Raw genomic sequence first — 12,521 nt, 5'->3', positions numbered from 1 at the left:
CGTGAGTGCTTTTGTTCTGGTAGTCCGTGTAAGCGGTGTAAGCCTATAAAAGAGAACTGATACATTTTCTGCTCGCGCAGTCGGGACAAGACGGTGTAGACTCCTTAAAAATGTAAACAAAAGCCTTTTTTGCTTTCAGATTCGTCTGTCGAATCAAGATAAAGGCAAACAGCACAAAGCAAGAGCTTTACGCGTCGCTACATCTGCTTGTGGTGTACCGAGTCGCCATCTGTCCGAATCAAGCAGTACCATAGCCTATGTGGTGACGTAATTTTTGTGTTTACTCCTGTCTATGGGGCGTAAAATTGTATGGAAACATATACCCGTGCCATTACCACGAGGAAGGAAACACAGCAGCAAGGCCGTGACAGTTTGGCTATAATTTCCCGCAAAATTCTTGAGTATTAATTAGTTGGTCGCTAAAACAATAACAACGGTAGGCTAGCGTTGTTTCTCGGTGCATAATTATGGGTTCCGTCATTTTTAAATTAGAGGAATAAATACTCCATCGTTTGATAACAAAGATTAAGTTGAAGATTTATGCTGATAAAATTTGCGATTGTATTTTTAATTAATTTTGCTGATATTGTAGACGTACATTACACATCCATCAATCTAGGTTAAATCTTGAAGTGTATGTCTATGATTTCTAGTTAACGGTACCTGTTATCTTTAACACGTAATGCGTTACCTGAAGATTGAGATGATTATCGAATCTGCTAAAATTGCAAAACAATTAAACAATAAACTTATCGGATTATAACTCAACTTAACTTAACGCACTCTTAACTAAACGTCGGTTAACTAGATCTGTTTTCAGTGCTAGCACTTTTGTACTGATATGGTGGAGCCAGTCTAAGCACTGAGCACGCGAAATTACTTTTTTTCTGCGATTAATATCCAGCAACCTGAGATTGTTGGCTGAAGAGTCGAGAGTGCACCGCAAACAATGGTACAATTGTGATTCCAATGCCAGTTTAAAATCTAAGGCCTAACATACCTCCCACATTTCACTTTTGATAAGCCCACTTCACGAATTGTTGATATACACCAGTCTTAGTCTGAACGCTCTCGAATATAATTGATTTAGCACGTTCAAAAATTAAATTGACAGTTTGACAATATTTAAGTCTTTCAAGTTAATTCCTGAAAAAATTATATTGACCACACAGAAATTAAATTTCGTAAAATTTTTTTTTGCAAGATTGGTTATAATTGGTCTAAAATGTAACACATAGTTACAAAATATTTTTGACGTCAATCAAATATTAGTTTTCCCGAACTTAGGCCTTTAAGAACACGTTTGCTATAAAAATATAAAACAGAGCTCCCCTTTTTACATTACATACATAATATATTGGTCTAGTTGAATAATTAAAATATTAAATGTGTTAAGTGTCTAGACTCTAGACACTTAACACATTTAATATTTTAATTATTCATTGTACAACTCTGGGAGGCTATAGATTGGGATTAACCAAAAACAAATATTTTAATCAAATATCGCAATAAACTTTAAAACGCACTATCCTCAAAATGTATTTTAAAAAAACAATACTTACTCGTAGTTTTCAGTTTGCACAAAATTAGCATGCAAATTACATAGGTTAAGCCTATTTTATACTTAAAGATTTTTCAATTTTGGTTAAAAACTGGCACCTGCCGACTAAGCCTGCCTACGTCGTCGTTCAAATTTAGAACGTTACGTCGCTAATAATGTCGGCGTAAACAACACGGCGAGATAATGTTTTAGGCCATGGTTCAACGAAAAAAACTTACAAACGCGTGCGCATTTCCAATCATTCATGTAGTAAATAACATACATAAACAATTTTGGCAAGTAGTTTTGCATCGGTACATGTTTTTAAACGTTGTTTAAGTGAATTCGAAAAGAAATACAACAAACTTTTAACTTGTCTTCAAGTAAACTCATTTTACATTTTTACAAATTTTCTTAACTCACGTATTAATTTAAGTTAAAGTAATTTAACCACATAGGTAGTATAAACAAACCTAAGAAAATTATTAACAAAAAAAACATGTAACGTAAATGTATAGCTTTTAAATAATTGATCATGTGTACTTTACGGTTCACCAAAAATTTCAGAACCATAAAAGTAATGCCGTGTAAGAACCGTTAAAGTAACTAGTACAACATGCATGCATTTCAATTACCAAGTATAACGTATGTTATAAAAAAGCAAGAGTTTTTGTGACGTGCCAGAAAAAAGGGTCACTACCTCGCCTCGAACAGGAAAACTTACTTTTGTTATCAATAAACTTGCATACAACAGCTTCCACGTTTGTATGCATCAAAAAAAAACGTTTTCTTCTGGAGTTGAAGGTTTGTTTACATTTTTTAATAAATAATTACCTTTTGTAACACAATGAGGTATAGACGTACATAAAATTTATTCACCGCGGAGGAATGAGAACAACGAACAGACGAAATGCCTTCGAAAAAGAAAAAATATAACTCTAGATTTCCACCGGTTTGTATTTTTTATTGAAATTACAAATTAAGTGTATTTGTTGTTTAAAAATTTGCAATTTATATAAATTTTAGTTTCAGTGAATAAACTTTTGTACTTTTATGTATATAAACCCATTCATCATTGTTGACTAATATATAACTAAAAAATCACGGCATTTTTTGTATATTTTTTTATTCTCGATGTGGGAAAGTCGAATGCATGACTTAAACATAAAGTAACATCAGTTACTCCGACCCAGTTTCGAGTTGCCTGTGGCAGTTTGGGATATTATAGATTATAATTGCCCGAAAATTATGCTGCTGATTAAGTGCTGGCTCAGCAGGAGTTCATACCGTTTATAGCGCCTTACTCAAGGGCGCTACAGCATGAGAGCAGAGGGGATTGAACCCACGACCTCATGAGTGGTGTAGCAAGTGTTTTTACCACTACATCACGCTGCAGGTCATAGTTGCAGTGTCTATAAATGGCAAACTCAATAACATGACCATAGTGGGAATCAAACCTGAGCCTAAATAATAGAAAAAAAATTGCAAAGTTGTCATGTTAAGTTTTTATTATTTGTATTCGTTTTGTCAGGCACGAATTAAGAAAATTATGCAAACTGATGATGAGGTTGGAAAAGTTGCTGCTGCTGTTCCTGTATTAATCTGTATCCTTAAGCTTAATCGTAAATTTTATTTAACTTTTCAGTATGGCGAAAAAAGTATATACTTTTAAAAGTCTAAGTCTCATTTGTGGTTAACATTTATTTTTAGAAATTACAAATATTTATAGTATCACAGTCATTAATATGATAAATTTTATTGACTTATTTTAAGTTTTGATTTTTAAAGTTTTTGTTTGTTTTTTATTATTAAGTTTATAATTTTTCTTAACAACAATATGTTTTTTGCAAGCCAAATGCCTAGAAATGTTTTTGGTTTCGATTCTCCAGCATACTGGGGAGGTTACTAAAGTAAAACGAGCCAAAACAATGTCAACTTCTCACTTGTAAGTAAATATTTTAATAATTAAAAGCTATATATGAAGTATTATATACTAAATATGTTTGTTATATTAGTCAAATGCTCGCCCTACTATTTTTTTTTTTTGTATCTTTATTCTCGATGTAGAAAAGTCGAATGTGGGACTTAAACATAGAGTAACATCAGTTAATTTGACCCAGAGGTTATAATTGCTCGATAACTATGTTGCTGATTAAGTACTGGCTCAGCAGGAGTTCATACCGTTTATAGCGCCTTACTCAAGGTCACTACAGAATGGTAGCAGTGGAGATTAAACCCACAACCTCATGTATTGTAGTAACTTACCACTATACCATGCTTCCAGTGTGTTTGCAACTAACATATGTCAATGACAACGTACCTGTGTCCTTTTTTTAGATTTTAAGTGCCTTCAAATTTAACAAAAATCATAGGCTACATTGTTTACATATAAGAAATACACTGTGTATTTATTACCCAAACTAGTTGGTAGCATGTTTTCTTTTTTTAGTATTGTTAACTTAACTTTGATAATTTTGTTTTTTAGAAAAGAATGCATCATGAAAGTAAGTATGTTTGATTTCTTGAAAGACATCGTTGCTGATGTTCCAGATATGCAAAATGAAGAGGAACCTTCGACAAGTAATTCAAACCCGGAACAGAAAAAAGCTGTCCGCAAAAGGTAAGCAGTTATTATTCTAGTTATCTTAATAATTATTTATTGTTTGGTCCGATAAAAATTGTTTGAGAATCAAAATTTTTTTAGAAATATGAACCAACCTAAAACAAATAAAAAGCGTCCCAAATTGGGAAAAGCAAATACAGAAGAGAATGAGGTAACTATACTGTTTTGTCTATTTAATTTTATCAATACATCCAAAAAAATTAAAAAAAATTAAACAAAAAAGGAAAGTGAAGAAGAGTCGGAGGATGAAGGAAGCCAGGGGAGCAGTAATGGAGTCCTCTCCTCCTCCATGTCTTCTGTTGGACACCAAAGTCCAACTATCATTGGAGATCAAGCTTCTAGGTAATATTCTCTTTTTTTAAGTTAATAGCACAGGATGTTTAACATCCTACCTATATATTTCATATGCAAATTAATTGACTATGATTTTACAGTGTTTCCCTTAAGGCTGAAGAGACTGTGCAGGAAAGCACCTCATTTCACATCCCACTAGACGACCTTATCTCACCTGAAAAGGAAAAAGTAATTAAAATTGAGGACCCTGATATTGAAAACAATGCAGTACAAACACCAACTCTTATAACAAATACAGATCCAATGAGCAGCAATTCAGTCGTTAAGCAAGAGTTAAAACACAGTGACTCCACCCAAAGTAACAATGATAGTGCCATCGACATGTCGATTAACAACATGTCAAAAGCCACCACACCGAGCACAACGACACGCTGCGGCGTTATCGTTACAAACAGTTCCATTATCCAACACACTGGTATTACACAGCCGGGATCAAATCCTCAGAATAACAATACCACGCCACACAAAGCAGCCAATCAAAGACCGGATATTAAACTTCATATTCCGCCCTCGACAGCAACAATGGCCCAAAGTCATTTGGGCAAGCCCCAAATGATTCCATCGCCCTTGCACATGCCCCATTTGTACAGTCCCCTCCCCCCTATTCCGAACCTCCCTAACCCGAGGGCCGAAGGGGCACCAAAAATCCCACCCCCTCCTGCCGGTAGTATGCTAAACTTTCTATACAGTCCCTATCATAACGAAGAGGCGTCAAATTTTGCAGCTCCACCGACCAGATTTTCACACTCTGACCAACATGTGCAACCACATAACACAACAAAGGAGCCGACGAAACCTGAAAATGCACTAGTGCCACCCTATTCAAACATTCGTCTTTTGTATCCTTATAATCCAGTTGACGAGCATTATAAAAGGATGGCGCTCGCTGCTCCCCACAACCCGTACCCTACTATGGTAAAGCACCAATTCGAAGCCCTGGTACCTGGTAACGATGGTCCAAGACAACAGTTACCACCCCCACCACCAGTGGCTAAACCAAAAGTCGTAGACGACGATGATTACGATGCTTAAAATCGAAAAATAAAAATTTGAAAAAGTTTTGTTTTCATTAAAAGATGGCACATCAGTAAAGAGTTCAGCCCCGGTATCATGGCTTGGTAGAAAATATCACGAAATTGAGGATATTTTTAATACTTTCAGTTTGAATTCTCTATTTTTGTAACCCAACGCCAAACCCGGCCATTTTGTTTGACTTTTCACGTTTAAAAAACAAAAATATTTTTGTTTTAACCCCCCTTTTTTAACCCGCATTGAGTTATTTTCATTGAATGTTTTTTGTCGAAAAACAAATACTTTCTTTCAAAGATTTCGATACATTGACCAAAAAGTTTTAATAAAATTAAATTTCGTTTTAGCTAGCTAAAAAACAAATAAGGTTAGTGTACTATTTTTATTGCATTAGTCTTTTCATACATTCTATAACAAACAACTACAGCAACTTTTAAACGACATAATTAGTAATGATTTCAAAAATAACACTGCTCCGTGATGCTGCTATAGGTTGAGTAAAAAAGCGCACCAAAAAAATAACGTCATTCAATTACCATATACATTCTGGCAATGTTGGAGCATTAGCACCATATATTTAAACAGCAATGATCAAAGATTAACAATAATTGAGCACTTCTAGTAAGTTTCATGATTTGGAGTTTATAAAAATGAATGCGTTCAAGAACCTTCTGGTAATTTGCCCCTTCATATTAAAGCATGATTAAAAAGACATTGAAAACTCACTGTGAATTAGATGTAGAAAAACAAAAGTTAGTAGCTTTAGTGTAACACTTTTTTATATTTTGAAATGTTAGTTTGTAAAAAAATAAGAAAAAAAGTACAGAATATGTATTTACAAAAGAGCACAACTGCTGCCTTGAAATCTTAATGGAAAAATAATAAGATTTTAAAAGAGCACCAAATAAAAGTGTAAGTAATTAAGAAATGTGTAATGGCAATAATAACAAAAATTTTTAAACGTTGGTTTCTTCATCCAAAACATTTCCAAACTCTTGAGCTTGATCCAGACTGTTCCTACGTCGATTCAACTGTCTTTGTCTTGGCTCCTCATCCAGATTCAAGACTTCTATTTCACTTTTATCACCTTCTTCTTTTGTTATTGTCTCGTCTATATCAATTAAATCCAAAACATCACTTTTTTGTACATCAGTGTATTGATCATTGATCCCTTCCTCCAATGGATTAGAAGCGGATGCAAAGGCCTGGGGAGGTGGAGGAGTAGACAGAAGGAAGTTCTCCACAGATGGCTTGCTGTGCATGATTTGCGTTAGCAGGTTACCCATTGACGGAATGTCCTCCTTGGCAGGGGACAGGTTTTTTTGGAGTTTTTCGTTAGCAACATTAACGTCGGTATTAGAGATTAAAAGTCCCTCGAGGTCGGAGGCTAAATTTTGCTGATGATCACTCTGTTTTTCTAAATTATTGTACGGCAAAAGAAGGTCGGGTTGGGGTTGAATATCTACTTCTTGTTTTTCAGGTAGGTCTTTGTTTTCTTCAACAGGTTCTTCAGTTTCAACTTCTGGATTCGTCAGGGACCTACGAAGAGTCGGGTCCCATTCAAGATCGATCTCTTGAGCATTGTGATCTTCTTCCTCTTCCTCCTCATCTTGAGTCATTCTTAAAAGGGTACCAGCATCCTCATAATCCTCAACATCTCCCTTTAACAGATACTTTTTTGTCGGATTGTTGTGAATATTAATGTGATCCATTACTTCTTCTTCATCACTGTTTCCATCTTCCTGATTTAACAGAGATGATGTCTCCTCCTTTTTAGCCACTTCCTTTCCTCGGACTTTAAGAGGAGAATGCTTCCTGGAGCTTGAGGAGGAGGAGATTGATGGAGAAGATTTGCTAGAAGAAGACCTGGAAAAATATGATGCAACACCGTGTGAAGAATTCGTAGGCAAAGGAGCACGAAACTCCAATTGATCCGGACTTGGAGGACGTCGTGGCAACATTTTAAAGTCATCATTACTCTTAGGTTGGGTGGGTGGCAATGGGTCGGGTTTAGGTTGTTGGGTGAAAGTCCTTGGAGGTCGATAGCGGCGCTTTGAGCCAACAGAGTATGCCCCATATGCACCCGCTGCCGAGTCATTGTCATCCTCTATGTTTTGTTTTACTCTTTGCTGACTTGGGGCAAGTTCCCATGGCGATGAAGTCTCAGTATTTTGTGCATTTTGTGGTGCTTTTTCCCAAGGTGAGCTGGAAGGGTCGCTACTGGTTTGATTATTACCTAGAATTTGTATTTTAATTTAAAAACTTGCCTATGGCTGGGTTGGAACACTTGACTACACATATAGGTAAGAGTTTTCTTTTATATCAAAATAAATAAGCTACTTACTTCTTTTCTCATTATTGTATTCGGGTTTTATTAATTTCTTCTCAGCGTAATGCCCTTTGTAAGTGGAGGTTAGTTGAGGATCATTGATGTAATCAGAATCTTCTAGATTTAAGTGGACATTTTCGGGTTTCCTTAGCACCTTGGCAAGTAGTTCTACAGGAATCTCCTCATTCTAAATTGAAAAGATTTTTTAAACAAACTGTAATACATAATTTTTCTTTAAATTGTTTTACACAAAAAACTAATAAAATACCAAATTTGTTGCTCTGCCTGTTGTTGGACCATTGCGAGAAGGTCTAAGTTGATTTTCATCATCAGAATCACTATCAGATTCTCCATATGGATTAATATATTCGTTGTAATCTTGAATTTCCATCTTGTAGCTGCTGATTCGGTCTTGCACATCAGGCGGTAGCTGTGTGAAAGTGAAATATTTAAAACAATAAATACAGTAAGTTTCTTTTTATAAGTACTGGCTTTCATTAAGGTGGTAATGTATAAAAGTTGTGGCACTAAACACTAATAAATATTGACCAGTTTGGATTTCCACTGTTCGTGGTATAGCAGTAGATCGGTATACCGCTCAAAAACTACAAGCCAAAAAGTCTCGGGTTCGAGCTGCACCAAAGCCACACTATTTACAATAAACTTTGAAGTTTTGAAAACTGAACAAAAAAAATAGTTGGTACTAATGTGAAGTTTGAAATATTCTTTTAGCAAACTAAAAAAGGTGGTTCAATTATTGATTTTTTAAAATAGGATTTTTCAACATTGGCCACTTAAACATTGGGTTTATTGATTTTGGAAAAGACAAATTGGTTTACACTTGTACAAATACTGATATTAATTTATCGACAAAAATTTTCTACAATCTAGTTAAATAGAAAATTTGTTTTATTTTTACAAAATAGTTACTCTAATTACAGATATTAGTAAATGGTAAATTACTTTCTGATATAAAACTAATGTCTTGGATAAGACTTTATTTCAATGTTTTGTGTTTATTTGATATTATTACTTACCTCTGTGAGTTTTTGAGTTTGATAAGTTCCCTGATTGCATTTTAAAAGCTGGACAGCCAGGTTACAATCCTTGCGAAGGCGCTCCTACAAAATAAATTAATTTTTTTGAGACTGTGTGCAACTTAACAACAACACAAAACTTAAATATTTAAGTCAAACATTTACATTTTCTTCTTGGGTTTTTAGCAAAGCGCTTCTGGATTCCGAAACTTTGGAATTTAATTCATTAACTTCTTTCATCATTTGGCTTTTTTCTCTTTCCAGGCTTTCAACCTGACAGAAAAAAATCAATTGTCATTCTGTTATTCTTTTAAAAGTATTGGACATTTTCATGATATCAATTATTAATTAAACCATCATCGATTAAGGTTAAGGTTAGAAATAAAAGGTTTTGTAACCAAAAACATTTAAAAAATAAAAAATAATCAGACAAAAAAGCAATGTTAATAATATAATAATAAAAATGGCCTTATATTAAAGACTAAAGGCTGTCAGAAAAGTTCAATAAAAGTAAAATAAAAAATAAGAGTTTTACGATAAGTTATACCAAATCAATTTATTATTTATTTTCAGTAAATACCTTGGAAAGTTTCCCTTCTAACTGTCGATTTGTAGCCAACAGTGCGGTGTAACTAGTCTGGAGTCTACATCAATTATTTATGACAATTAAAATACAAAAAGTGTTTAATAAAAAATGTTACAGGCCCTATGTTGTTATTAACTTGTTTTGTATTCTATATATTGAAGCCTATACAAAAAAAATTCACAGGCTACACACAAAGTTACAACATAAAAAAGATTTAAATTACAATCAAGATAAATTAATTACAAATAAATCCGAAGGACCTACTTTTTGTATTGCTCATTCATCCTGTGAAATCGATCGTTTGACACGTCGATTTGATTTTCTAAGTACTCCCTAGTTTGAAGAAATTCACATTCTGCATGTTCGAGCTTGTGCGAAAGAGATGCTAGTTTTTGTCTCAGAACGGCAACTTCAGCACCCAAATCCCTGTTTTAAAATAAACATCAAACAATTAACACAGTGTACACAACACTAAAAATAAACGTTCCACAGAATTACATTTGGCTAATAAAAATGGGTCGACTAAAAATGAGGGAATGGAAATTGAAGGAACGGAAAATGAAGGAACAGAAAATGAAGGAACTGGAAAATGAAGGAACGGAAAATGAAGGAACCGGAAAATGAAGGAACGGAAAATGAAGGAACCGGAAAATGAAGGAACGGAAATTAAAGGAACCGGAAAATGAAGGAACCGGAAAATGAAGGGAAGCAAAAAAGGAGAGGGCGGAATCTTAAATACTAAAACGCGGAAATACCGTTGACTGTTTATTTAGGATTACTGTCATTTATTCGAGAACTGATAAGCAATAATGAGTTAATTTTTATTACCCCAGCATACCCAAACCCTCTTATGTAAAATTCCCGTTTATTTCTTAAATAATATTGACTTAAATACAAATAAATAGTCAACGAAATTTCCGCGTTTTATTTTTTTATAATTCCGCCTCTCCTTTTTTCACTTTCCTTCAATTTCCGTTCCTTCATTTTCCGATTCCTTCATTTTCCGTTCCTTCATTTTCCGGTTCCTTCATTTTCCGTTCCTTCATTTTACGGTTCCTTCATTTTCCGTTCCTTTATTTTCCGGTTCCTTCATTTTCCGTTCCCTCAAATTCCGCGTCCCCATAAAAATTATTAAGTTGAACTTACGTTTGTGATTGTGATACATGCTTAGTTGTCGGAGTCTGTTTGTAGTTGGTTCTACTTTGGTCCACATTGGTAGCTCGTAAATATTGGTTTGCGGATGGTTGTGATAACTGGTTGGCAGGTGCTTTCGATAACTGGTTTGTAGAAAACTGGTTGGTGGGAGGATGTGATAACTGGTTTGTGGGAAGCTGGTTAGTAGATTGCTGTGGTAACTGGTTTGTGGGAAATTGGTTAGTAGGTGGTTTGGATGACTGGTTTGTAGAAAACTGGTTGGTAGGCGGTTGTGATATTTGATTAATATGGTGATGTTGATTACTGTGACTTTGAGAAATTGGAGCCCTGGCAGCATACTCCTAAAATAAACTTAAACAAGTTAAAACCTAAGACTTGTCTACATCTTAAAACAACTAACAATGAAATAAACAGACAACAAAATATTATGTCCATACAACATTTATATACATATATATGGCATAAAAAACATTGAAGGAGTTTAAATTTTTACATTAACTTACAGATGCTTTTCTATACGGCCTTCTTGCTTTTCCATTAGCTGACATTCTGTATCGGCGTGGTTATTTGATGCTGCAAGAGTCTTTTTTATTTTGCTAATATATGAGACTGTGTGTTTATTTACGGCAGAAAATAATAGTGTGTGAAGATGTAAACACATTCACGAATACTAGTTCATTTTCGTTACGTTTTTGCGAAGCAAATTTATTGACTGAAAGACTTATTCACCAACTCTATGCTAAAAACAACAAAGAATAAAAAGTACACAATCAAACCATAGCTTTCTTAAAGGCTGATAAGAATTTAGAATTGATACATGCTATAACATTAAGGTTAAAAACTTGAAATGTTGCTGACTAGTGACTTTCGAATCAATAGAAAAAACTTTGTTTACAAACGTGAACCCATTGAGGATAAACATAAAGAGTGCGATTGTTAATACCATGACATCATAATAAACAAATTTTAAGGGCAAAATACACAAAAATGCGTTTCCAGGGAAAAATTTGGAATAAAATAAAAAACAAAAATGGAAGAAAAAGGCATAGTTGAGGCGTTTAATAACCAAGAAGAAGAAACTGACTCGGATAGTGTAAGTACTGGTATCAAAAAACTATTGGAAAGCAGAAGTATTGCTTATCCTTAGGTCCTTTGGGAAATACAAAAAAATGTAATCACAAAAACTGCATTACAGGAAAATATAACAGAAACTGTAGAAGAAAAAGACGATGAACCTCCAGAGACCGAACAAATACTTCCTAATGCAAATCCCATTGTACATATTCCTGTACGAAATAATTAAATGAAATTAAAGTGGAATTTTATAAAAGTTGCGTCGTAATCAAATGGTTTAAAAATTTGAACAATGCACTTTTTAACAAATTTTATATTTTAAATTTTTTGTAGGTGATTAGAAATAAGTCACGTCAAAAAAGTCATTCATATGCCGAGATGCGAAGGAAGTTACATGCTGGGAGAAAGCGTTCCAGTCTGAAAAGTTTATTTGAGGAGGAACCAACTGTTTGCAAGAAAGACGTTAACCCAATCCAAAATAATACTCCTGTTTTTTACCCCCACCCTTTTTTGAATGGAATTCCATTTCCTAATATAAATCAACCTCCGCCTCCGCTAAGTACAATTCCTCTTTTATTACGCTCATCTGCTAATTTAATGGGCCCATATCCAAGGCCGTTATTTATTGGAAACCACCCAGTTCCTCCGCCGCATTTGATAAGATTACCCTTCACCAGAATGTTGTTACCTCATCGTGATTTAAATAATAATACAAATATGTGCAATACCGTCCCTCGTCCAAGTCTACCGGAACAATTCTCTAAGCTTAGACTGACAAATGTTTCACCAAAACC

The 12,521-nt window shown here is 34.4% G+C and overlaps 2 protein-coding genes across 2 annotated transcripts; one reads left to right on the top strand and one right to left on the bottom strand.

Moving 5' to 3' along the window:
• The first annotated feature begins 2,288 nt into the window (after nt 1-2,288).
• LOC145755120 (uncharacterized) lies at nt 2,289-5,898 on the top strand. Its single transcript, XM_082571330.1, has 7 exons — nt 2,289-2,492; nt 3,072-3,144; nt 3,392-3,485; nt 4,026-4,160; nt 4,245-4,314; nt 4,387-4,505; nt 4,598-5,898. The coding sequence occupies exons 1-7, from the start codon at nt 2,451-2,453 to the stop codon at nt 5,547-5,549; spliced, it is 1,485 nt and encodes a 494-aa protein (XP_082427456.1). The 5' UTR covers nt 2,289-2,450; the 3' UTR covers nt 5,550-5,898.
• Nucleotides 5,899-5,944: 46 nt separating this feature from the next.
• Nucleotides 5,945-11,447, bottom strand: LOC145756001 (uncharacterized). The gene is made up of 9 exons (XM_082572219.1): nt 11,157-11,447; nt 10,645-10,994; nt 9,763-9,924; nt 9,493-9,556; nt 9,078-9,185; nt 8,913-8,996; nt 8,144-8,305; nt 7,891-8,062; nt 5,945-7,782 (listed from the first exon to the last, which is right to left on the bottom strand). The coding sequence occupies exons 1-9, from the start codon at nt 11,199-11,201 to the stop codon at nt 6,503-6,505; spliced, it is 2,427 nt and encodes an 808-aa protein (XP_082428345.1). The 5' UTR covers nt 11,202-11,447; the 3' UTR covers nt 5,945-6,502.
• Nucleotides 11,448-12,521: the final 1,074 nt, after the last annotated feature.

This window comes from Corella eumyota, chromosome 6 (genome assembly GCF_963082875.1).
Source record: "Corella eumyota chromosome 6, kaCorEumy4.1, whole genome shotgun sequence".
In the NCBI taxonomy this organism is placed as follows: domain Eukaryota; kingdom Metazoa; phylum Chordata; class Ascidiacea; order Phlebobranchia; family Corellidae; genus Corella; species Corella eumyota.
The sequence above is the reverse complement of the archived record's forward strand: the minus strand, read 5'-3'. Positions and strand labels throughout refer to the sequence as shown.